Genomic DNA, 27,527 nt, shown 5'->3' on the forward strand with positions numbered 1-27,527 from the left:
CATAGGGTTTACATGTTAATGTAAACACAATGGAAACTGCTGCGGACCCGCAGCTGCAGAAACGCTGCGGATCCGCTGTAAAACCCGTAAAGTGTGAACATGGCCTAAGCCTTCACTCCACTTTTTACCCCTGATGAAGCCACTGCTGTGGCGACACGCGTTGGGTCTTTGACCCCCTTCGGACCTCTGATTGGGTTTGCACATTTTTGGGCATGTTTGATAAGACCTATATTGCGGTTATTCAAACCATTAGGCAGATCTGTCTGGTGCATGTTTTCTATTTACATGCACATCCTTGAGCATGGTGGGTGAGATGTATATTGCGGCTATTTGAGCTGATAGATTGATCCGACTGGTGCATACTTTTTATTTATGTGACCACATGTCGTTTATACACTTTTTTCCATGTGCTTGCAGTATGATCTTTTGAGCTTTATTGTCAGACTGCTGCTCATTGACTAGCAATACAGGTAACTCCATGTGCATCATGGTTGCGTACATGTATTCATGAATAACAGATGTATCTGCACTGGGCATGCACACGTTTGCAGGCAGAGGGGTTTGTCATACATTTGATAGACCACTATACTTATTACATCTGCAGCCCGCTGCATACCATAGGCCTGTATAGCTGCCATTTCTTATGTAGTTTGACTGGTCATACGAGATTTATCCATTTGTTTTGTATAACATATAAACTTTAAATATGTCCTTCTTATAATGGAATTGTCTTATTGCCTCTATTGAGAAGGTATATTTTTTACAGTACTTAGACAGTGGGATCTCTCTATATAAATATTGTCAACGTGTATTCAGTGTGCATATTATAAATTGTAGTTTGTTTTTTGCACTATTGGGAAAGCAAAAACATCCCCTCTCTCGCATGCAGTCATGCCCTATGTTCTCTATTGAAAGTTGTGTATACTTAATGTAACAGTGCAATACCTTCATCAGTGGCATTTGGCTTATTTGTCCAGTTCCCAGGGGGCTTCACCTCTTTTTTTTTTTTTGGGGGGGGGTTTCTATTGTTTTTAATGTGAATGTTTTTATGTAATTGTTTGTGTGGTTTGTGTTTTGTTTTTGGACTTTAATAAATTATTTCTAAATAAGTATACTCCGCATTTGGGGTGTTCCCCAGTTTTTGGTATGTTTCTTCTCTTCTTTTGTCATATTTCGGTTCTGGTGACACATGCAAAACCACCATCAGTTTTGTTACAAGCTGTATTTATTGCATGACGAATGCAAAACCATCAGACATATCTCTCTGTCTATAATGGGGGTCTGTATGGTTTTCATTAGGGTATTCACCAAATGCTGGACACCATGAAATCAAACGGACCCCACTATAGTTCAGTCATATAAGTTTCCTTGACTATCATTGTGTCTGACATAAAAAATATAGGATGTCAGGAATGAATATCGATTTTTGTCTCAAGTATTTATTTTACTCACTTATACAGTGCCATTAATCTCGAGCATCACCCCTACTCTGGAACTCTATACCACAACATATCAGACTTTCACCTACCATCGAAACCTTCAAAAAGAACCTGAAGACCCACCTCTTCCGACAAGCCTACAACCTGCAGTAACCACCGATCAACCAAACCACTGCACGACCAGCTCCTCACCTACTGTATCCTCAACCATCCCTTGTAGATTGTGAGCCCTCGCAGGCAGGTTCCTCACTCCTCCTGTACCAGTTGTGACTTGTATTGTTCAAGATTATTGTACTTGTTTTTATTATGTATACCCCTCCTCACATGTAAAGCGCCATTGAATAAATGGCGCTATAATAATAAATTATAATAATTCCACAGACCCACACAAACATGGAGAAAACAAACTCCTTGCAGATGTTGTCCTTGGTGAGATTTGAACTCAGGACTCCAGCGCTGCAAGGCTGCAGTGTTGTGTAAAAGGTGAAAGAGTGAAACCCCCCCTCCCATTTTTTTAAAAATTTGCTGGTATTTTTTAGTGCAAAAGGTAACAATTCTAGTGGCAGTGGTCATCAGTTCTTGTTATTTAACCCATTGGAAAAGGGGGTTTTAGTCTCTGAACAAGTACTTTGCTTGGAAGGTGGGGGGTGGATGTGGAGTTTGCCATTGGCTTCATTTGCCTAGGGCACCAAAATACCTTGTCCAGGCCCTGCTCGTATATACGCCATACTTTTTGCAAACCTAATGGTCACACACAAAACTAAAACTTCATGCGGCACGGAACATATGTTACCATGGGATGAGCATATAAAGTCAAAATTTAATACATCTTTGGCAATGAAAGAGTTGAATGATAAAGAAATTATTTAGCACAGAATTAAATTTTACAATAATTACGTGAAACCACCGTAAAGCTAGCCATGAGTAATGAAGCTAGCTGCTCCACAATCAGAGAAGGAGAAATAAAGTATGACACCATGCCTACTGAATACATTTATTTTAGGATGCACCACTTGTATTACAAAGTTTGGGCTTCATAGAGCTCTTTGTTCTGGATAACTGAATGGTGTCACTACCAGAGAAGGATGGTAAGTGACTCGTATGAATTCTCTGATGTTTAAGGAGGATTTGTTTACCAGTAAAACCTCTCCCGCATTCAGAACACTTGAATGGCTTCTCCCCTGTGTGAATTCTCTTATGTTTTACAAGGTGAGGTTTCTGGCTGAAACATTTCCCACAGTCAGAACAAGAATAGGGCTTCTCCCCAGTGTGAGTTCTCTGATGTTTTGTAAAATGGGTCTTTTGAGTAAACCGTTTCCCACACTCAGAACATAGAAATGGCTTCTCCCCTGTGTGAATCCGCTGGTGTTTTACAAGATCCGATTTCACAGCAAAGAATTTCCAACATTCAGAACATGGAAATGGTTTCTCCCCCGTGTGAATTCGCTGATGCCTTGCAAGACCTGACTTCAGTGCAAAATATTTTCCACACTCAGAACAGGAAAAACTCTTCAGTCTCATATGATTCTTCTGATGGTTCAGCAGAGCTAAACGGTCTGCAAAACCCTCGCCACAATCAGAACAATGAAATAAAGTTTCGGCCATGTGACTTAACGGATGCTGGACCATACTAGACAATTTTCCATCTGTATGGAGTTTTTGATGTTGAACAAGGGTTGTTTTTTGAGAGAAATAAATCCCACATTGCGAGCACAAGAACTTCTTCTCATTCCTGTGAGTTCTCCTGTGAGTGAGAAGCTTGGACTTTGTTATAAAACATTTCTCACATTCAGAACAGAAATATAGTTCCCTCCCACTCTGCTCCGAGTCACAAAAATCAACATATGGCTGATCTGAAAACGATTCCTCATGTTTGGAGAGATCAGATGACAGGTCTGTCCTGAATTGGTAGAGGTGGGACATTACTGAAGCAATGCGGTATTCTTCAGGGGAGCCTGGTATGATGTCCTTCTCTTCTCTTCCTGTTTCTAGATAAAAAAGATACATAAAAACTCATGTCAATTGAAAAAAGAAATGAAGCATTTACAGAAGTCTTTTAAAAGACTCTTTAAAAAAGGTCATATATAAGATTGCTAAGTAGCAAGACTAAGCTTTTTATATCATGCATCGTATACAGCTACCTCCATCAGTATAACGGACTGATGAATGGAGTAATTCACAGCTTATTTGTGGTTTATGACTCTGGAAACCGACAATGAGTCATCCAAGCCAGAACTCTCTTCTACGGATTACCATTCTGGGACTATTGGGTTAATTCCTCACATTGTGTCTTGTTGACTCCATGGTGTAAGCCTTCGGCGCAGCCATATACTATTTCAATTCCTAGCTCTAAACTTCTAGTGACAGTTATAATTTTTTTTACCCTGTTCACTCCTGTTACTCTGCTCAGTTTGTCTGTTTCCCATTGTGCACAATGACTTGTGTTTTGACTACCCATCTAACAACTCTGTTCCTATCCTGATCTCCTGGTAATGACCGGTTTTCTGCCCACTCCACTGGCCAGCAGCCACGCCATTGAATAGAACCAGGGCCCCTGCGTAAGTCCAGATCACTGAATACAATTTTAAGAGCGAAGGTCAGAGTAGTTAGCACAAAGCTTGTCCATGAAAGCCCTTTAAATTACTGCCATGAACGTTATGACTGTCCAGTAACGGATGCACAGCCAGCTTTTGATTAGTGGTTTTCTGTGAAGTATAGATTATGTCTGACCTGGTCAAGCTGGTCTAGAATTTTGTCTTGGCTTCCTATTGAGAACTTCTGATTCAGCAAAGTGAGTGAATGACCAGTAAATGAATTGGTTCTTACTGACCTGTGCTGATTTCTGTAGATACTTCCTCCTCCTTAAGAGGTCTGTCTTCCTCTTCCTCATCCTCTATGACTTCAACTTTAAAGTCAAATAGATCTTCATCCTCAACAAGTAAAGACTATATAAAAAATGATTAATAATTAGACTTTGGAAAAAAAACTAGAGGGTATAAGATGCACAAAACTTTTTCATTGACAATAATGCACTTTTGTTTAATGCCACCTTAGCTTTATCTACCTGAAGTTCCTGTGAGACACATTCTTTTGCACAAGCCCGAGAATACAGTGGACTAGGACACCTCTTCTCTGATCGACGTCTCCTACTGGATTCAACTACAGGAAACACACAAAGGAATTGAATGTGTGATGATCAGACAGTTGGAGAAAATGTGGTCCTCAAAAATTGTTCTCTTTTACAATCAGAGTCTTCGCTTACCTGGTGATATTTTGGGCTGGTGATCCTCCACCATGACATCCTTGTACAAATCAGTGTTCCTATTTAAATACTCCCACTCCTCCTAAGAAAAAGATAGTAACATCTTTAGTTTTTATAGGAAACGGACACATAATGATACAGTCATCATTCAGACATTTATAGCAGCGCTCACCTCTCCCGTCAGCAGCTCAATCATCTTGTTGGTGAGGTGTAGGACCTTCTGATCATTCCTTCTCTCTTGTATCAGTGACTGGGGTAGTGGGCGATCCCTGGGATTCAAAACTTCTTTTGATTTCTTCATCACTACTGTGCAATCCTGTGAATAGGGACAGACATTATTAAAAGTTAAACCCATGACACATGCACTGTGTTGTAGACTTGGATTATAAGGTTAGTCAACAGAACACTAACCAATGGGAGGGTAACACTTCATGAAGCAAAAATACATAACAACAATTGAAAGGAAAATCTCAGGTTAAGAAGTGTGCAAACAAAGAGGATAAAATATATATTTATTGATTCATCATATTAAAAACTGAGGAAATATATTTTGAGGTGCCTCATGTCAAAGAGAGACACAGAACGATACAATAAATAAATAGCAATTGTTATGAAACAAGTATAAATTTAACCTTTATAGTACCAGTGTACTGTATAAACCTAAACTAAGGTAATGAAGTGCATTTCATAAGCATTGGTGCTAAATCGATGCCCAGTATAGTCAATAACCATAAACAAAGGGTTAAAAAAGTTATTTTGGTATCTGGAATGGCACCCACAAGAGAATCCTGTGGCCCTTCAGGCCAGTCTCTTCCCCACTAAACCTATAGCGCCTCTAACAATACTGCAGCTTTTCTGACCTCTACCCTAATGCTACATTCACACATCCTGGTGTCATGGTACGAGCATGGACCGCAATGTGCACGGACTGTCCACGGGTCTAAGTTCCCAAATTCGACAGCCTCAGACACAATTTAAGGCTGTCAAGTTTAGGTCAGGAGACCTGTGGACAGCCCGCGAATCACTCGCTTTGCTCAAACCATGGCAGATGGATGTGTGAATGCATCATAAGGCTAGGCCATCAATGTAAAATCCCTTACATGTACACTGCTCAAAAAATAAAGGGAACACTAAAATACCAGATCCTAGATATCACTGAATGAAATATTTCAGTTGCAAATCTTCATTCATTAAGTAGTAGAATGTGTTGAGAACAATAAAACCTAAAAATGATCAATGTAAATCAAAATAAATATCCCATGGAGGTCTGGATTTGGAATGATACTCAAAATCAAAGTGGAAAATGATGTTACAGGCTGATCCAACTTCAATGGAAATGCCTCAAGACAAGGAAATTATGTTCAGTTGTGTGTGTTGCCTCCACGTGCCTGTATGATCTCCCTACAACGCCTGGGCATGCTCCTGATGAGGACAGTGTGGTATGTGGATGATGCGAGACATGATGTCCCAGATGTGTTCAAATCGGATTCAGGTCTGGGGAACGGGCGCGCCAGTCCATAGCTTCAATGCCTTCATCTTGCAGGAACTGAGAACACACTCCAGCCACATGAGGTCTGGCATTGTCCTGCATTAGGAGGAACCCAGGGTCAACCGCACCAGCATATGGTCTCACAAGGGATCTGAGGATCTCATCTCGGTACCTAATGGCAGTCAGGATACCTCTGGCGAGCACATGGAGGGCTGTGCGGCCCGCCAAAGAAATGCCACCCCACACCATTACTGACCCACTGCCAAACCGGTCATGCTGAAGGATGTTGCAGGCAGCAGATCACTCTCCACGGCGTCTCCAGACTCTGTCACATGTGCTCAGTGTGAACCTGCTTTCATCTGTGAAGAGCACAGGGCGCCAGTGGCGAATTTGCCAATCCTGGTGTTCTGTGGCAAATGCCAAGCGTCCTGCACGGTGTTGGGCTGTGAGCACAACCCCCATCTGTGGACGTCGGGGACTCAGACCATCCTCATGGAGTCGGTTTCTAACTGTTTGTGCAGACACATGCACATTTGTGGCCTGCTGGAGGTCATTTTGCAGGGCTCTGTCAGTGCTTCTCCTGCTCATCCTTGCACAAAGGCTGAGGTAGCGGTCCTGCTGCTGGGTTGTTGCCCTCCTACGGCCCCCTCCACATCTCCTGGTGTACTGGCCTGTCTCCTGGTAGCATCTCCAGCCACTGGACACTAAGGCTGGTTTCACACTTGCGTTTTGATCTGCAGCGTTTGAAAAAAAAAACATATGTGGTGAAAAAACGCATGTAAACGCTGCGTTTTTTAGATGCATGCGTTTTTGCATGCAGAAAAAAACGCGGCGTTTTGCCGCGTTTACATGCGTTTTTTCCTGCGTTTGCGTTTTTTAAACGCATGCTGAGAAGTGTGTGACAGCTGCCAATCATCAAAATCAACTAGAAAACCCACTATAAACAGAAATAGCTAGGGTTAGCGTTAGGATCCCTAGTAACCCTAGGGATCCTAACCCTAACCCTAACCCCAGGGTTAGGGTTAGGATCCCTAGTAACCCTAGGGATCCTAACCCTAACCCTAGGGTTAGGGTTTTCTTGTTTTTTCTTGTGTTTAGGGTTAGGGTTTTCTTGTTTTTTCTTGTGTTTTTCTATAAAAACGCATGCGTTTTTAATGCATGCGTTTACATAGACAGCAATACATTTTTTTTGCCGCGAATAAACGCATGCATTTTTTTTGCGGCAAAAAAACGCTGCTAAAAATTACTACAGGTTGCATTTCTGCAAACAAACGCACGCATAAAAAAACGCATGCGTTGCCAAAAACGGGTCAAAACGCATGCAAAAAAACGCATGCATTTTTAATGTTAAGTACAGAAAAAAAACGCATGTGTTTTTTAGCGCTAAAACGCAGCGGACAAAAATGCAAGTGTGAAACCAGCCTAACCTGACAGACACCGCAAACCTTCTTGCCACAGCTCGCATTGATGTGCCATCCAGGATGAGCTGCACTACCTGAGCCACTTGTGTGGGTTAGCACAACACAGACACAGGATGATAAACAGGCCCAAGGTATAAAAAGATATATTTTATTAAACACAATTTAAAATACAAACGTGTAAATAGTGGATAAGACCACAGTGCAAATAGCTATAGAAAACGGGATGGGTGCACCGCGGCTAAATATAAGAAATTTACAAATACAATTGTGCAACAACGCACAACAATGAAAATACCTAGATTATTCTAATACCTCCATATATAGCACATGGAACATGTAATATATATTAGCGCCAGAAATCATGGTGAAAGAATAACGGCGTAGAATCATGTAACATACCAGTATGGGGAGTTGCCAAATACTCGTCCAGCTAGCAGGAGGTATAAACAGGAGCCAGCGGTCACCACATCACCCCGACGCGCGTTTCGGCGCACAGCCTTCGTCAGCCCCCTGACGAAGGCTGTGCGCCGAAACGCGCGTCGGGGTGACGTGGTGACCGCTGGCTCCTGTTTATACCTCCTGCTAGCTGGACGAGTATTTGGCAACTCCCCATACTGGTATGTTACATGATTCTACGCCGTTATTCTTTCACCATGATTTCTGGCGCTAATATATATTACATGTTCCATGTGCTATATATGGAGGTATTAGAATAATCTAGGTATTTTCATTGTTGTGCGTTGTTGCACAATTGTATTTGTAAATTTCTTATATTTAGCCGCGGTGCACCCATCCCGTTTTCTATAGCTATTTGCACTGTGGTCTTATCCACTATTTACACGTTTGTATTTTAAATTGTGTTTAATAAAATATATCTTTTTATACCTTGGGCCTGTTTATCATCCTGTGTCTGTGTTGTGCTAGTTTTGATAATAGATGATGGGCCACACACATGTCCCATTTTTAGTGACAATATTTGCCTAATATGCTTTGATATTTACTATTATGATGTCACTTGGATTTTTGTTGGTCTTTGCTTATGCACTTGTGTGGGTTGTAGAGTCCGTCTCATGCTACCATGAGTGTGAAAGCACAACCAACATTCAAAAGTGACCAAAACATCAGCCAGAATGCATTGGTACTGAGATGTGGTCTGTGGTCCCCACCTGCAGAGCCACTCCCTTATTGAGTATGTCTTGATAATTGCCAATAATTTCCATCTGTTGTCTATTCCATTTGCACAACAGCATGTGAAATTGATTGTCAAACAGTGTTGCTTCCTAAGTGGACAGTTTGATTTCACACAAGTTTGATTTACTTGGAGTTATATTCTGTTTAAGTGTACCCTTTATTTTTTTGAGCAGTGTATATTATGTTATGTAAAAGGCATAGCTGAGGAAAAATCTGGGGAATTTTGCTCACCATTCTCATGTGATCTTGTGGACCTCCAGTGATCAACTTAAAATCTTTCTGGTACATGCACTTATAGTAAGTGGAAAATTCAACTACTGTAAGCAGTCTCACAGCGGAGCCTCAGGGCCATATATATGAGACAGAGCCTTGGTCCCAAGTGTTAGTATGACAGCAAAGAGACATTACTTTCTGTGTGATGCAGAAGTGAGAGACCTGCTGTGCTGCTGAATGTGCAGCGCTTCACATGGACTGCAACCACTCACTGCACATACAATGGGCATCACTGCAAGACAAGCGGATATCAAGCAGTGTGTGGTCTTAGATTCGTGAACCAACTGTTATACGACTCCCAGAATCCCTCACCTCTCCGGTCAGCAGGTAGATAATCTCCAGGGCGAGGGTTATTATTCCCTCTGTAATGTGTCTTCTAGCCTTCTCCATCTCCAGGTAGCACCAGATCACTGCACGATTCACCCTTATGGAAAGATTACATGTCACATGACTGCACCACTTGGCCTAGAAAGAAAAGGCAGAAAATAGCTCTTAGATTGACGGACTATGTAGAAAAATACCTATTTCCACACCAAAATCCTTTCCCTCTTCTCTGTACTGTAATAACCAGACAGGACACCAGAGTCTTGTCCTGTCCTCCTCTAATATTACTGTCTATTTGAAAAAGACATCAGGTAGATTCCAAAAATGCTTGTACCTCACTTATTCGTATAGGACACATCCACAATTCAGCATTCGAATCACAAATAGTACACTTGACCTCTTCGTATGCCCTAAATAACTACAGAACATACATCCGATCGGCCAAAAGCGATAAAGGCTTAAAGTGTCTCAGCTGTAAATGGTCTCTTAATCTTCTTTATAAGAAAATGAGCTCTGTGGGGCCTACATGTAGTTAGTAGTGTTGAGCGATACCGTCCGATACTTGAAAGTATCGGTATCGGAAAGTATCGGCCGATACCGGCAAAGTATCGGATCCAATCCGATACCCGATACCAATACAAGTCAATGGGACTCAAGTATCGGACGGTATTCCTGATGGTTCCCAGGGTCTGAAGGAGAGGAAACTCTCCTTCAGACCCTGGGATCCATATAAATGTGTAAAATAAAGAATTAAAATAAAAAATATTGCTATACTCACCTGTCCGACGCAGCCTGGACCTCAGCGAGGGAACCGGCAGCGTTGTTTGTTTAAAATTCGCGCTTTTACTTGGTTACGTGAAGTCCCGGCTTGTGATTGGTCAGGGCGGCCATGTTGCCGGGACGCGGACCAATCACAGCAAGCCGTGACGAAATTACGTCACGGCTTGCTGTGATTGGTCCGCGTCCCGGCAACATGGCCGCCATTAACCAATCACAAGCCGTGACGTCACGGGAGGCTGGACACGCGCGCTTTTTAAAATACGCGCATGTCCAGCCTCCCGTGACGTCACGGCTTGTGATTGGTTAATGGCGGCCATGTTGCCGGGACGCGGACCAATCACAGCAAGCCGTGACGAAATTACGTCACGGCTTGCTGTGATTGGTTAATGGCGGCCATGTTGCCGGGACGCGGACCAATCACAAGCCGTGACGTCACGGGAGGCTGGACATGCGCGTATTTTAAAAAGCGCGCGTGTCCAGCCTCCAGTGACGTCCCGGCTTATGATTGGTCACGGCGCCATGTTGCCGGGACGCGGACCAATCATAAGCCGGGACGTCACTGGAGGCTGGACACGCGCGCTTTTTAAAATACGCGCATGTCCAGCCTCCCGTGACGTCACGGCTTGTGATTGGTTAATGGCGGCCATGTTGCCGGGACGCGGACCAATCACAGCAAGCCGTGACGTAATTTCGTCACGGCTTGCTGTGATTGGTCACGGCGCCATGTTGCCGGGACGCGGACCAATCATAAGCCGGGACGTCACTGGAGGCTGGACACGCGCGCTTTTTAAAATACGCGCATGTCCAGCCTCCCGTGACGTCACGGCTTGTGATTGGTTAATGGCGGCCATGTTGCCGGGACGCGGACCAATCACAGCAAGCCGTGACGTAATTTCGTCACGGCTTGCTGTGATTGGTCCGCGTCCCGGCAACATGGCCGCCCTGACCAATCACAAGCCGGGACTTCACGTAACCAAGTAAAAGCGCGAAATTTAAACAAACAACGCTGCCGGTTCCCTCGCTGAGGTCCAGGCTGCGTCGGAGAGGTGAGTATAGCAATATTTTTTATTTTAATTCTCTCTTTTACACATTATTACATTAATGTTGTTGCGATACCCGATACCCGATACCACAAAAGTATCGGATCTCGGTATCGGAAATTCCGATACAGCAAATATCGGCCGATACCCGATACTTGCAGTATCGGAATGCTCAACACTAGTAGTTAGCCTAATCTTACATAGCTAGTAGATATAGTCTGTAAGGTATGCCTCGAAATAATACAGTCACCAAACCACAATATGTGGAGCACAGTGGCTCAACAGTTAGTCCTGTGGCCTTGAAGCGCTGGGGTCCTAGGTTCAATTCCCACCAAGGACAACATCTACATGGCATTTCTGTGTTCTCCCCGTGTTTGCGTGGGTTTCCTCCGGGTTCTCCGGTTTCCTCCCACACTCAAAAGACATAGGACGTTTAGATTGTGAGTCCCAATGGCAACATTGATGATGATGTTTCTAAAGTGCTGTGGAATTAATGGCGCTATATAGGTAAGCAAATACGGTAAATATTTTATCACAGTAAGAGACAAAGATATGGTTCAGCCAGGTGCTGGGCAAAAGATCTCCGAGTTTGCCCCCTATCTATGTAAAGGTTTTTTACAATTATTGACAAACTTTAATTATTGTGGCTTTGAACACCTCAGTGGGCACCTCAGCGGATGAATAAGAGTATGTGCTGATACATCACTACAGTATATTACTGAAAGGGATGGACTGATCTTCATCTTCAAGAAAGCACCAATCTCCTACCTACCAACCTCCTGCTTGCCGGCTGGCCGTGGTCTACTGCTTGACTGACCGTTCAGACCAGTAGCAATGTCATGCCCTTGGCCCGAACTGTGTGCCCCCCAGTGCTGCCAGAAGAAGCAGCTTTCACTGTGCTGCACCCTAGGAGCATGGCGGCATTGAACATGGCCACATCCAGCATTCTGGCCACCTTACCTGCTCTATAGAAAGAAAAAGTTGCTTGTTTTTACAAGCACCTTGCAATATTAACCATTTATGATCTTGAAAATAACCCTTTATAGGTAAATGACTGTCAGCACCCTGAGGTTGATTTCGAGTAGGATGCACCGTAGAAAAATAACCATTGGGGAAGATTTCTCTTTACCCTGTATTAATTAATATGTCTGAGCATAGGTGTTGATTACTTGTCTACAGAAGAAGTCAGCAGTAATAGACAGGTAGGGGTCCAGGTCTCGTGCATAAGTACAACACAGACCCTATTTTTTAATAGAAGCTGTGTTGCAGTACGCAGTGTAAATAACAGTTGATTGATGGGAATGTTTGGTGTCAGATCCCCACAAACTGACTATTGATGATCCATTCTGTAGATAGGTCATCATTCCCAAACAACCCTCAGTAACTCAGGCGACGTATTCTGGAATCATTTGCTTTCCCTTTTTTTTCTCTATTCGACCCAGACCACAGTGAAAAGTTGTTCCAGGCATGACTTGTCTCTGCGCAATTTGAAAGACATCTTGGAATCCTTAATTTTTAAATGTTATTCAAACCTCAACATAATCATAATGCCCCCCCTTCCATGCCCTCTTCTCAGGTGGTCCGACAACTCCCCTCCTGTGATAGGCACCTCAAGGTCTATGGACATTGTACTGTATATACACAACCTGGTGTGGGCAGGGTAAGTGGTGGTGTGGGCGGGGTTAGCCTCCTCAGCTATGCTGTATTGCCTAATCTATAAACTCTGATTGTATCAGAGCGGCTGCACCCTGTAAGATAAGTGATACATCCTTGGATTCAGCTCATCTTTGTCTGCTCTCAGATGAGGTAGCAAAAACCTGCTGACAGATTCCCTTTAAACGTCACACCAGATGGCCGAAGCTACAACACCGCTCAGTACATACTTGCGTGACACCATTATAGTTTAATATAGGAAACATGGTTGGAGGGGGAGCACTGTAGCTGCTTCTGTATACACCATACACATTCATCACTCTCTGGTGTACAGGCCATGGTGCCACCACTCAGCTTAGTGAGGAAAGCCCATGCTTGGTGAGACTGGAGATAGGATGGGGACATTACCAGCGTAGCCAAATATAATCTTCACAACACTCCCTCTGTGGGACCTGAAAAGGCAGAGGACTTGTTACCACAATAACAGGTTAAACATAGCTGGGACTGCCGCAATACAACGCATGTGCAGCCCCCCACCACCCAATGATAGCTGTGCCCTGTGACCAGACGCCCAGATACTAGTGCAGCAATGGGGCAATATGTGGGGGTGCTTCAACCATCAGGGATTCAGATCTCCCAAACAATTCCAGATCGTAGGGAAGTATTTTTACAACAAAAGACAGTTTTCCAGAACACGTTTCTCTGTAGTCCAAGTTCCCTCCAAATGTCAATGATTTTTCATGTACGCAAAAAAAATGGTCCGAGTGTATTGGATCCAATTTTTATCAGTGGTATGAAAAAATGAATGATAAATTCTCTCCTACCCACCGTCATGTTAATATTAAACAGTTCGCAGGGACACTGATAATAAGACAAATAAAAGGCAACATAATCCAAAGTAAAGTCTTAGGCTGCTTCCACACATCAGTATTTTGCCGTCAGGCTCAATCCGTCGAATTTTGAAAAAACAGATCTGGCGAATTATGCCATCGGATCCGTTTTTTTCTCATAGACGTGTATTACCGACGGATTGCGACGGATAGCCTCACGTTTCATCCGTCGTTCGCCGGATCCGTTGAAAATTGTTTATCCAGCGGCAGGAAAAAAAAATGTACAAAGTTAAGTTTTGTTTTGTTTTTTTTATCTCCGGCGAAAAACCGGACGGCGCCGACCAGCGTTGGCTACAATGGAAGCCTATGGGCGCTGGATCGGTCACATGACGGAATCCGGCGCCGGATTCCGTTTTTTTTTTTTTTCTTAGCTGCACATGCTCAGATACAATTGGTCAGCCCCCAATTAGGAAAGGTGTATATAAAGCCTGCTAATAGGGCTTCACTCATCCATTTACCAGCCAGCAGGCAAGCAATCAAGACACAGACCTGCCGCCAGAGCTGAAACCTGCCACCAGAGCTGAAACCTGCCCCAGGCCAGCCAGCCACAGCCTACCAGGGGAGCAGCCAGATATATATATATATATATATATATATATATATATATATATATATATATATATATATATATATATATATATATATATATATATATATATACACACACACATACATACATACTGTATATATAATTTTTGTATAACAGGAAGCTGCAGCATCTGAGGTGCTTCCAGAAGGAGACGGACTGGGTGGAGAAATACCCGGAGTGGGTTCGCAATTGGTACCGTATTTTTCGGACTATAAGACGCACTGGACTATAAGGCGCACCCAGGTTTTAGAGGTGGAAAATAGGGGAAAAAAAATATTTGAAGCAAAAAATGTGGTAAAATATTTAATAACATAAATAACATACTATTATATGTGGTGTTATTACATATAATAGTATGTTATTATGTTGGAAGCTGCAGGACCAGTGTGGTGTCTGTACAGTACTATATGAAGATGCTGGAGGGTGAGTATAAGAATGGGGGCACAGGGCTGATATTGAAAGCACCACTCCAGCATTGCAAAATAGCACTGGAGTGCTGCTTTAAAATCCCATGGGAGAACTATAACTCCCAGCATGTCCTGCAGATCCTATGACATGCTGGGAGTTATAGTTCACCACAGGAGTGGCAGAATGCTTTATTGTGTTTTGTAAAGACTAACCTCTTAATTGTGGCAGCCTGCCAGCCTGTGGTGAGGTAAAAGCATCCCATGACTGCACACAGAGCCCTCCCTCTTGTTGCCTCTCCACAGCACAGGTTTTGAGGAAGCCTGCAGATTCTAGTGGAGAGCCTGAAGGACCTGTGATGTCAAGAAGAGGGAGGGCTCTGAGCTGCCATGTGATGCTCCAGCCCGCCCACTCCTGACATCACACAGGTCCTGTTTGTGCACAGCACTCGGCATCCAGGCATGGCAGGCAGGTATACAGCGATCTCCTCTGCCCTGGCCCCTGCTGCTGCTGCCTCCTCCCCAGGACACACAGATCTCCCTAGCTGCTGCAGCAATCAGCGCTGAGGAAGCCATGCATATCCCTGCTTAAGTGCAGTATTCATTTGCTGCTCCGGCTCACCGCTCAGCTGATCGGTGGGTGAGGAGCCGCTAATGAATATTCACTGCACTTAATCATCGGGACCACGTGGTTTTCCCACCGCTGATTCCGGGCAGCGGGGACATCCTGAAGTGGGATAACAGTGCGATCCCACTCACTGCTGCCCTCCTCCCCACATGCTACATCCGTACCATAAGACGCACCCACACTTTCCTCCCAAATTTGGAGGAAAAAAAGTGAGTCTTATGGTCGGAAAAAAACGGTAAGTTTCTTACATGCCTTGCAGAACCACATCATTACAGACATCACAGTACACACAACAAAAGTCTATATCCAAGCACATAATGTTTTTTTTTTTTTTAGTCTTCCAATTCTGGGGCTCGATCAAGAGGTCCTCAAAGCGCCTCCCAGGGTTGTTGGCATGAGCGTCAGGGCAGTCGCCATAGAATAAGTACCTTTTTTATTTATTTTCCACTTCAAGTTCAGGATTTCAGTGTAATGTTTTTATTTTTTGTCTTGTTTAACAGGCTTCACAGCGTGCTTCTGACTCAGACGGTGAGGAGGCCGGTCTAGACATCGACCTCCTCATCGATCTAATCTGAGAGCGTGAGCCGCCGCCACACAGATCTTGGTGTGACCCATCGGCTCTAGGAGGAAGTATGCCACGAAGTTGTGGACCACTGGGAGGACCTTGATGTTCGGGCCCAGAATCAAGTGCGTAAGTATTCACAGTTCAGTTATGTTGCTGCATGTAATGGGTTGTAGACTAACCAATTTGTGCTTTACTTTACAGGCTAAAGAGTTGTCAAGCTGTTGCGGTCAATCAGGGATCGCTTCAAGAAGCAATTCAACAAAGAGATGCAGGCCACGGGAGCAAGTATAAGTACACGGTCGATGATGGTGAGCAGAAGGTAAATATTCCCCACCCCATTTACAAAGTAAAAATGTTTACATGTATAACCTTTTTTTTGGTTTCAACAATATATTAATTACATTTTTTTTCCTTTGTTCCACAGCACCATCTGCAGCACTCGGGAGCCTGCAGAGTTGAACCTCTCTGGAGCGATCCCACAGGAGTCCGCCACCGCGGGCCACTTCGACAGACCCGACCTATCTACACCTTCCCAGCCTTCCCTCACATCTGGTCCCTCGGTCCCGTCCACCAGCGCTGGAGCATCGTGGCAGACTTCGTTACATGAAGCTGCTGGTGAGGATGTAGCTTTTCCTTTACCCCACCCGTCTGACACTGCTACCACCTCTAGAACACCTGTGGGTTCTGGGCAGCAGCGCCAGAGGGGTCAGGAAAAGAGCTATGCGCCTGCATCTGAATGCAGCCTTCCAGAACTGTCTCAAACTGTTGTCGGAGCAAATGACTGCAGGATTTAATCTCCTGAACAACAGTACTCTTGAATTACACACGCGTCTGGATAAGATGCATTCAGATGCAAGTAAATCGCCTAAGCACTCCTTTTTCCAGGCAGTAGTCAAGTACATAGACAAGCTATCTCCTGACCTGCAGATGCATGTAATGCAAGCCTGCCAGATTGCTCTAGCACATGTTAGCTCCCAAGCCTCTCCACCCGCCACTGTACTTCCTCCAGCACCTGCCCCCCCTTCAGCCACTGTCCCTCCTCCCCTCCTGTACAATACCATCTTCCTGCCCCGTACCAGCTTGCCCCATACCAGTTCCCAACCACATCATCTGTGCCTCCTCTCCCTACCCACTACCACCAGTCTCCTTCTACACCCATCATGCCCCAAACCCAACCCTCTTCTCCACAAACCACCTCTTCTGCCTCTCAATCCTTCCACTCCATCCCGCAAACCTTCCAAATTCCCATCCCTACTCCGGGTTTTATGTCCACCTGTTCTCTTTCTTTCTCCACCTCTTCACCTTCTGTTTTACATTCTCAAAAGTCACCACCACAATTCTCTCCCCACACTCCTACTGTCGAAGTGGCCCAATCTGACAGCCCCTCCAGTATTCTCTCCACCCCACACTACTTAAATTTATAAAAGTTGTAAATAAAATAATTTTTTGGTTTAAAAATGTTCGTCTTTCATTTATTTAATTATAAGTTTAAATACTTTGGGTAAAACAAGGTACAATACATGGTAAAACAGGTACAATACTTTGGGTAAAACCCAACCAGGTACAATACATTGGGTAAAACAGGTACAATACTTTGGGTAACACAAGGTCCAATACTTTGGATAAAACAAGGTCCAAGACAAAGCTTTCAAACTATCTCATCCTACCAGTGTACTCTTCCTTGAGGTGAAATAAAGTATTCTGCAAATTTGTCCCTCATTCTGGAAACTGACACAGCACTTCTAAAAGTAATGTTATGGCAATCATTCAAGGTGGTTTCTTCAAAGTGGTCATCAATGGCAATCTGTTCCTTGCATATTATGAAATTGTGCAGGACCACACAAGCTTTCACAACCTCGTCCACAGTGTCAGTCTTCAGGTTTATAGCGGTCAACAGAACTCGCCATTTGGCTGTTAGAATCCCAAAAGCGCCCTTCACCATTCTTCGTGCTCGTGTTAGGCGGTAATTAAAAACTCTTTTAGTTGGCGTCAATCAACTACTTGAGTATGGCTTCAGCAGGTGTTCCGAGAGTTGGAACACTTTATCTCCAACCTATACAAATGGCATTAGTGGCCCAGAGGTTTCAGGCAGCGGTCTTGGGGGTGGAAATTGGAAGGTGTTTCCATAGAGATGACGCCCCAATGCAGACACTTAAAAAACTTGGGAATCATTGGGGCGGCCATATGCCCCAATATCGACCACTATAAACTTGTATTCTGCATCTGCAATGGCCATGAGCACAATGGAGAAATATTTCTTGTAGTTGAAATATTCTGAGCCAGATGCAGCAGGTTTGACGATGCAGATATATTTCCCGTGCACTGCACCCAAGCAATTGGGAAACTGACAAATTTGTTGGAATTTTTCTGCAATCTCCAGCCAACTCTTCGTTGTGGGATGTAGGATAAATTCTTCATGCAAACAGTCCCACAATGCACGGCAGGTGTGCTTCACAATTCCCGATATGGTGGAAATCCCAAGTCTAAACTGAAAATGTAGTGAGGAAAGTGATTCTCCAGTTGCAAGGAATCTGTGAAAAAAGGGAATTAGACCTACTGGTAATTCGGTTTCCAGGTAGTCCCTCAGGACAGCACCATGGAGGACGTCCTTCCTTGACCTATAGCGGGACAGGATCATAGAGAGGTTAAAAGGACCCTCCCACCTCCACCCTCCAGTGTTTTTTCAAAGTACCACAGAAGGATGGAAATAGTCTAAACATGCCCTTACAAACATGTCTGTAATAACCATTTAACGGCTTCATCTTAATTTCGAGCCATGGTGACCCAAAGGACGAACAATCTGCCGATGGATTAATCCCGTACAAGCCTAAAAAGAGAAACATAAGGGAGGGAACTATGGGTGCTGTCCTGAGGGACTACCTGGAAACCGAATTACCGGTAGGTCTAATTCCCTTTTTCCCATTACGTCCCTCAGGTCAGCACCATGGAGAATACCAAAGCAACTCTCCCAGGGTGGGTACAGAAGCCCAGGAATCAAAGTCCCAGGCAAAAACCAGACTAAATATATAAAGGATCTGAAAGATCAGAAAAACCATAGATATCTAAAGAGATCCGCAAAGAAAATCACTGTAGTGAGTGTCTGATATACATCTATAATGGCCAATTTCAGTATGAATGTGGTAAATGAAATAAGCATCAGAAACAGAGAGGGAAATTCACCCATTGTACTCCAATACCAATAATGAACCAAGCAAGTTATTTATTGTGATAGATACTTATAGACATCACAGCCCCAGAATAGAGTTAGAAAACCTTATTGCCCAGCAAAATATGGTGAAAGTCACAGCCACCACACAATGAGGACTGTACCGACCAATAATAAGCTGCATGTGCTTATAACAGGACTGTTCCTTCATCGGTCCTTCTGGGCTCAGGTTAAGTCTTGGTTACAGACCAGCTTACCGTACTACAAGGAGACCTGCAGGACAGAGGTCCTGGACTGCGGAAAGATCAAACCAATAACAGTTAGTACATGGATAATGGCAGAGCATTGGGATGTACGCACATTACTCATCCAGGAGATCACGTCTATTCCAAATCTTTAGATGTCTAACCCCAAGTAAGGGTTGGATATTATTGAAACTAAGGAATACGCCATCTGGCAGGTAATATCTCCTGCCATTACCAATGTCGGGCTTCTCATTAGAAGCGCTGAAAGAGAAACGTGGATCATCACTCCTGTTTTACTGATGTTAGACACAGGGTGTCCGGACTCTGAATCGATGAAGGTGGTGTTGCTAGTAAAAACAATCTTGAAATTATTCGAAACTGCATTTATACGAGCCATTAGTCCAGACATTATAAGTATGTCCATATATGCATATTACGCTCATACATATCCCAAGAGGCAATCTTCTCAGGGATCTTTATACACTCAGACTGCCATTGTGGGAGTAACCATATTCCATGGCTAGAGAAAAGTAGGTTTCTTCCTCATCACAGAGGGAGATTATCTACTGTGAGGCAGTGAAACTATGGGGTCTTAACAGTAAGAGCCCTGGATACAGTTTCATTTATCTTAGGAGCCATGACTGTTGTAAGAGCCGTATGAGCTGTATGGGATCCTCTGTCACACGACACAGTGCTGCTGCTTCACCACAAGGTACAAAAGGTAGTGCTGATGTCCCTGGTATACAAAACGCAACAGACTTATGGGACAAGAATCTGTCTGATTGCCGAATGTGGAGTTTGGGAAGGATTAATAATAACAACAATAATAAACTTTATTTATATAGCTTCAACATATTCCGCAGCGCTTTACAGTTTGGCAGTTTCAAACACAACAGTCATAAGTAAAAACCATATAATAATTAAAGCAAAATAAAACGACCCTGCTCGTGAGAGCTTACAATCTACAATGAGGTGGGGAAGATACAATGTACAAGTGTGTATTAATGATGGCACAGCCATCTTCAGGGGGTGGGGATAGATGGAGATAGTGAATGGGCTACACACACACACAAACATAAGATGACTGATTAGGGAACGTGATAGGCCGCTCTGAACAAATGTGTTTTGAGGGAGCACCTAAAACTATGCAAATTTTAGATGGTCCTAATATCTTAGGGCAAAGCATTCCAAGGAGAAAGGAATCCTTCCTTTCAACTCGTGGGATTTTTCCGCTCCCAGGACAGTAGTATGTCCTTTTATAGGATTATAGGATGTACCAAAATGACGTATGTCATCTTTTAAAGCTAATTATGTAACAGACTTGCCTTTAGCACTCAAGGTAGAACCTACCTGAGAGATCTGTTCCAAACAGAAGAAATGCAAATTTTACTACGCCAATTCAAGCATATCTGTTTGCTTGACTAAGCCCAGTTGTAAAGAATGAAGTAACAAAAGCTGGATCTGGGTCCAAAACACAAGGACTCTATATCCAGAGTTGAGGCCCAAGACAAAAATGTGAAGTGGTAGGCCCATGATACAATGTGTGGCCACACAAGGCACCAGACAGAAGGTCTAACCCAGTGGTTCACCGCCAGAGGCAGAAAAAAGCACCACGCCCGACACACTAATGATACCCCGAGGCACAGGGCACCGAAACCCTATGATGCAATATGATGCATATAGGAACTATGAAGCAATATAATGCAATATGATGTCCAAAGGCACTATTAAGTAATCTGATTCAATACGATGCAATATGATGCAAAGTCACTATGAAGTGCTATGATGCATATAGCAACTATGAAGAAATATGATGCACAAAGGCAATCTGAAGCACTATGATGCATACAGGAACAATGAAGCAATATGAAGCATATAGGAATAATGAAGCAGTATGATGCATGAAGTAACTATGAAGCGCTATGGTGCATATAGGAACAATGAAGCACTATGATGCATATAGGAACTATGAAGCAATATGATGCAATATGATGCATGAAGTAACTATGAAGCACTATGGTGCATATAGGAACAATGAAGCAATATGCTGTAATATAATGCACAAAGTCACTATGAAGGCCTATGATGCATATAGGAACCATGAAGCAATATGCTGTAATCTAATGCACAAAGGCAATATGAAGTGCTATGATGCGTATAGGAACCATGAAGCAATATGCTGTAATATAATGCACAGAGGCAATATGAAGCGCTATAATGCGTATAGGAACCATGAAGCAATATGCTGTAATATAATGCACAAAGGCAATATGAAGCATTATGATGCATATAGGAACCATGAAGCAATATGCTGTATTCTAATGCACAAAGGCAATATGAAGCGCTATGATGCGTATGGGAACCATGAAGCAATATGCTGTATTCTAATGCACAAAGGCAATATGAAGCGCTATGATGCATATAGGAACCATGAAGCAATATGCTGTAATCTAATGCACAGAGGCAATATGAACACTATGATGCATATAGGAACCGTGATGCAATATGATGCAGAAAGGCAATATAAAGCATTCTGATGCATAAAGTAACCATGAAGCAATATGATGCACAAAGTAACTATGAAGCGCTATGATGCATATAGGAACTATAAAGCAATATGATGCACAAAGTCCCTATGAAACAGTATGATGCCGTATGAAGCCACAGAGGCACTCAATATGCTGCATAGATGTACTATGATGCAGTATCATGCACAGAGACACTCCATATGATGCATAAAAGCAGTATGATGCAGTATTATGCACGGAGGCACTCGATATGATGCCTAGAAGCAGTATGATGCAAAGAGATGCACAGAGAGACTAGGCCATGCTTGAAGGTGCCAAACAAGAGACCAGACTTACACTTTTAAGCAAAAGAGCAATCTATCAGAGATCCAGATAAATCTCCACTCTGAACAGTACATCTCATTTGTCAGACTGACTCCACCCGAAGGAGCTAATTAATGAGCCGCAGCTGGAGGGCAGTCTTCATGGAGACAATGTGCTGAATTAACACCTTGTGTCCTCCTATGGACGGAGTAGTTAAGTTGCAAAGAAAAGTGAAAGCATTAAGCTACTTACGGGTAGCGGCATTTCTCGGAGGCCCATGACAGCACGACGAGAGAGGGGATCCCCCCATTAGGAACAGGAAACCTACAGATACAAAAGGGCGGCACCTCTCCCCTGCATCAGTTGTATTTCAGAGCCTTGAGAGGACTACCGCGGTTAGTGGCACACAAAAATATACATTATATACAATTTATATACAAAATTTTAACCAATATATTGGAACTGGGTATCATACGTGAGATATATACAATATAGGAAGTGCAACCCCCACGTGAAATAGGGAGGGAACTAAGGGTGCTGTCATGGGCCTCCGAGAAATGCCGCTACCCGTAAGTAGCTTAATGCTTTACTCGGACTCCCATGACAGCACGACGACAGAATTACAGAGATGTAACACTACCTTAGGGAGGGACTATAGCTTGCAGCACCCTTAACCCGAAGGTGAGATCAGAGGAGGCCCCTAAATCCAACCTATAGTGTTTAAAGAAGGTGGACGGGGATGACCATGTGGCCGCCTTACATATCTGGTCGATTGATACTCCAGATTTTTCCGCCCAGGATGTGGCCATGGCTCTGGTGGAATGCGCCCTCAGATTCTGCGGAGTCGGACCCCCACCTGCAGTATAAGCCAAAGAGATAGCCTCCCTAATCCACTTCGCTAGTGTGTACTTTGATACCCTGAGTCCCTTTCTAGGATTTTGGAAAGATAAAAATAACGCATTATCTTTCTTCCATGTATCGGTAACAGAGATGTATTCTAACAGGCATCTCCTAACGTCTAGCGTATGGAGTAGTTCTTCCTTAGGGTTGGAGGGGTTAGGAAGGAAAGATGGTAACACTATCTCCTGCGACCTGTGAAACCGAGATGATACTTTTGGTAAATAGGCCGGGTCCGGTCTGAGGACTACCCTATCTGGCAGAAACTCTGTAGAAGGGGAAATTCTGGAGAGAGCTTGTATGTCTCCTACCCTACGGGCAGATGTTATCGCTACCAGAAATGCTGTCTTAAGGGATAAGGCCTTAATTGAAGCTGATTGTAATGGTTCAAACGGCTCTCTAGTCAATGCTGACAGGACTAGATTAAGATCCCAAGGCATAGATCTATCCTTATGTATGGGTCTAGCCCTACTAGAAGCTTTAATGAACCTTGAGATCCAATAATTATTGGCGATGTTACAGGAAAACAAGGCCCCTAGGGCCGAGACTTGTACCTTTAGGGTACTAGTGGATAGATCTAGCTCTAAGCCCCTTTTCAGGAATTCTAAGATCTGTTTTATAGGTATTCCCTCTTCTAAATTAAAGTCAGAAGAGGCCAGGAATTTCCGCCAGGTTCTAGCGTAGATTGTTGTCGTAATCTGCTTTCTACTTTTCATAAGGGTTTCAATCAAATTTGGGGAGAACCCTTTGCCCTTCAGTAACGCCCTCTCAAACTCCATGCCGTTAAATGGAGATTCTTTACTTGAGGATGGCTGATCGGACCCTGGTAGAGTAAATCTGGAATGTCCGGAAGCACCCAGGGGTCCTCCACTGACATGATCCTGAGCCAGGTGAACCAGGCCCTTCTGGGCCAGATTTGGGCAATCAAAATAACTCTTGCCCGATCCTCTCTTATCTTCCTGATTACCAGAGGTATCAGGGCTAGCGGGGGGAACGCATAAGCCAGCCGAAAGTCCCAACTGATCAGAAAGGCGTCTACCGCCAGAGGATTCTCCCTGGGATTTAGGGAACAGAATTTTATTGTCTTTCGATTGTCCCTGGTGGCAAATAAATCCACCTCTGGATGTCCCCATTTGTGGGCAATCTGGTTGAACACGAGACCGTTTAGAGACCACTCCCCTTGTCTCAGGGTGTTGCGGCTTAGAAAGTCCGCTTTCACATTTTCTTTTCCTCTTATATGCAGTGCGGTTAAAGATAGAAAATGGTTTTCCGCAGTCTGGAATAGACGATCTGTCACTCTCATTAGTGATTCGGAATGAGTTCCACCCTGGTGATTTATGTACGCGACCGCCACCTGGTTGTCCGAGAGGATCTTGACGTGGTGACCCTGCAGATATATGAGTAATTTTTTAACTGAAAGTTCAATTGCCATTAACTCTTTTTGGTTGGAGGAGGCTGATGTTAGGGGGTTCCATAGACCCTGAACTATCATGTCATCCATGTGTGCTCCCCAACCTGAAGGGCTAGCGTCTGTCGTTACAATACGTGTCGCCTGTGTCACCCAGGGAACTCCTGCCGATAAATTGTCATTGATTAGCCACCATCTAAGAGATGTCAGTGCTTCTGGACCCAAAGTAATCTGACTTTGCAAGGACCCTTGTAAGATTCTATCATTAACCAGTACCTCGGATTGTAAAGGTCTGGTGTGAAATTGGGCCCAACGGACAGCGGGAATGCACGAGGTTAGAGATCCTAACAGTGACATAGCCTGTCTAAGTGTCATGGATGGATTATCAGTTGCTCTAGACACCTGTTGGATGTGTAACAACTTGTCGGGCGGAAGACAACACAGTTGGGTTTCTGAATTTAACAACAGTCCTAAGAATCTCTGTATTTTCTGGGGCTGTAATCGGGATTTTTCATAATTCACAATTCACCCCAGATGCTCAAGTTTGGTTGTGGTTACCTTTAGCTGAGAGGCAATGGTCTGCCCAACTCCCAACTATAAGGAAATCATCCAAATAGGGGACAATCAAGATGTCAGACTCTCGTAAGTGCGCCATGACTTCGGCCACTAACTTGGTAAACACCCTAGGAGCCGCTGATAAGCCAAAGGGAAGAGCTCTAAACTGGAAATGACGAATTTGTCCCCCCATTGACACAGCTACCCTCAGGAATCTCTGGAAGTCTTCATGTATTGGGACATGATAGTATGCGTCCTTTAAATCTACAACTACCATGAAGAAGTGTTTAAACAACATTTTTATTGCTGAACCAATTGATTCCATTTTGAACGATTCATTGGTCAGAAATTTATTAAGGCCTTTGAGATTTATGATCGTTCTAAACGATCCGTCTGGCTTCTTGATCAGAAAAAGAGGAGAGTAAAATCCCCTCCCTCTTTCTGATACTGGGATTTCAATCAAAACATTCTTGGAGCATAAGTTCGTGACTTCTGCTTCCAAGGCTGCTTGCTCAAGGGGGGAGGAACGTAAAGGGGTTAATTTAAATTTATCTCGAAGCCAGTGATCGAAGTCAAGTCTTAGACCTTTTGCTATAATGCCTCGGACCCATTTACTGTTCGTAATGTCAAACCAAGCTGAGGAGAATGCTGACAGTCTACCCCCCACAGGGATTGCTAGTCATTGGTCCGGTTTTTTCTGTTCTTTCGAGGAACGGCGAAACATATAGCCCGTACCTCTTCCGCGTCCATCCTCCCATCTAAAACTCTCTCTAGAGGGTGAGGATCCGCGTTTTTTCCCGCGACCAAATCGCCTCTTATTGAAGGGCCGGCGGTAGGATGCTGAAGACGGATTAGGAAATTTCTTCTTATCATCCCCCGCCTTTTCTAGCCACTCATCCAGAGTTGGTCCAAAGAGATATTCTCCTTTACACGGGATGGCGCAGAGCTTAGTTCTGGATTGAATGTCGCCTGACCAGCACTTCAACCATAAAGCCCTACGAGCCGCGTTGGAGAGTCCTGCCGCTCTAGCCGCCATCCTGACTGAGTCCACAGATGCGTCTGACAGAAAGGCCGCAGCATTCTGCATTGTTGGTAAAGCCTTCAGAATGGAATCTCTGGAAGCGCCGTCCTTGAGCTTGGACTCTAACTGATCCAGCCAGACCATTAAAGACCTGGCTGTACACGTCGCGGCAACTGCTGGTCTTAGAGATCCCGCCGCCGTCTCCCAGGTTCCTTTAAGGAAAGTATCTGCCTTTCTGTCAAGGGGGTCCTTGAGGGTCCCCATATCCTCAAATGGCAATGAGGCTTTCTTTGACGCTTTTGCCACCGCCGCATCCAGCTTAGGGGCTTTATCCCATGTTTCCACAACCGGATCATCAAAAGGGTACCTGCGTTTCAATGCTGGCGGTAAGGAACCCTTTTTCTCGGGTTTCTTCCATTCTCGGAGAATCAAGTCTTGGATCTTTTCGTTCACCGGAAAAGATCTATGTTTTTTACGATCCAATCCGCTGAACATCATATCCTGTTTTGAGGGCTGCGGCTTGGGCTCTTCTATACCCATTGTGCCTCTAACAGACTTGACGACTTTGTCAATCTTATCCAGGGGTAGACAGAATCGTCCAGACTCCTCATCTGAAGAAGAGGAGGAAGGACTTGAGTGATAGGCACCCTCTTCTCTTTCTTCCTCCGAAGAATTAGAGTCCAGGGGGTTCCTATGTTTTGAACCTCCCGCTTGGGATAGGGACCGTAGGGATTCCCTTACTTCCAAACGGATCATTTCCTTCAGGTTAGCCGCACTCACAGATTCTTCCGCTACCTAGGGGAGGACAATATAGGTGATAACTACTATCTGACCTAATGTCACTTCCACCCAACCACTCCTGTAGACCTCACCGTCTGTTGTATACAGGGGGCACATAATTTTTTGGGACAAGAATCAGGTAAGGGGACCCCACAGAGGGCACATTCCTTATGCTTTGACTTGTCCGTGTTTTTCTTCCCCTAGTATGATAAAGTATAAGGGGCCTGCGTCACAGAGTGAACTTTCACGTAGATCACTTACCCGTGCGCCAAAGTAAGTACCGGAATACGAGGGGGTTCTTTCCTAGCCGAAGCTCTGGATCCTTTTGCGGATGAGCTTCTTCGACTGGACTGGTCGCTTCTGTCCTTGGGCTTCTGACGCACCTCATCCAGCAGCTGCTGCTGCTGCTCACCACCACTCTCCATGACGACTTGCGACCAAAAGCAGGGCTCTGCAGTCGTCACCTGCTTAAATCCCCCTTGGATCCGGTCAGCAGATAGGCCAGCGCTACCCTATTGGCTCAGGATACAGCAAGGAGGGCAGGAAACCTTGTGGGAAAAGCCGGCATTCAGGATGCGATGGGCGCCGCCATCTTGGATTGACTGCGCATGCGCAGACACCCGGCGACCCGGAAGCGGCTACTAACTCCGCCCCCTCACGTCACCGCACCCGGAAA

General features: G+C 44.2%; 1 protein-coding gene across 2 annotated transcripts in view; it reads right to left on the bottom strand.

Moving 5' to 3' along the window:
- Window positions 1-2,419: 2,419 nt before the first annotated feature.
- LOC143765045 (uncharacterized) overlaps window positions 2,420-27,527 on the bottom strand; it is a 34,451-nt gene continuing 9,343 nt past the window's right edge. For both annotated transcript variants that reach the window (XM_077251309.1, XM_077251308.1), the window contains 6 exons: window positions 9,388-9,540; window positions 4,874-5,017; window positions 4,702-4,783; window positions 4,504-4,598; window positions 4,270-4,384; window positions 2,420-3,427 (listed from right to left, as the gene is read on the bottom strand). In XM_077251309.1, coding sequence (XP_077107424.1) covers window positions 2,439-3,427; window positions 4,270-4,384; window positions 4,504-4,598; window positions 4,702-4,783; window positions 4,874-5,017; window positions 9,388-9,465 — 1,503 coding nt within the window. In that variant the 5' untranslated portion in view covers window positions 9,466-9,540 and the 3' untranslated portion in view covers window positions 2,420-2,438. The remainder of the gene's footprint in view (window positions 3,428-4,269; window positions 4,385-4,503; window positions 4,599-4,701; window positions 4,784-4,873; window positions 5,018-9,387; window positions 9,541-27,527) is intronic.

The sequence above is a fragment of the Ranitomeya variabilis genome, chromosome 4 (genome assembly GCF_051348905.1).
Source record: "Ranitomeya variabilis isolate aRanVar5 chromosome 4, aRanVar5.hap1, whole genome shotgun sequence".
NCBI classification, from domain to species: domain Eukaryota; kingdom Metazoa; phylum Chordata; class Amphibia; order Anura; family Dendrobatidae; genus Ranitomeya; species Ranitomeya variabilis.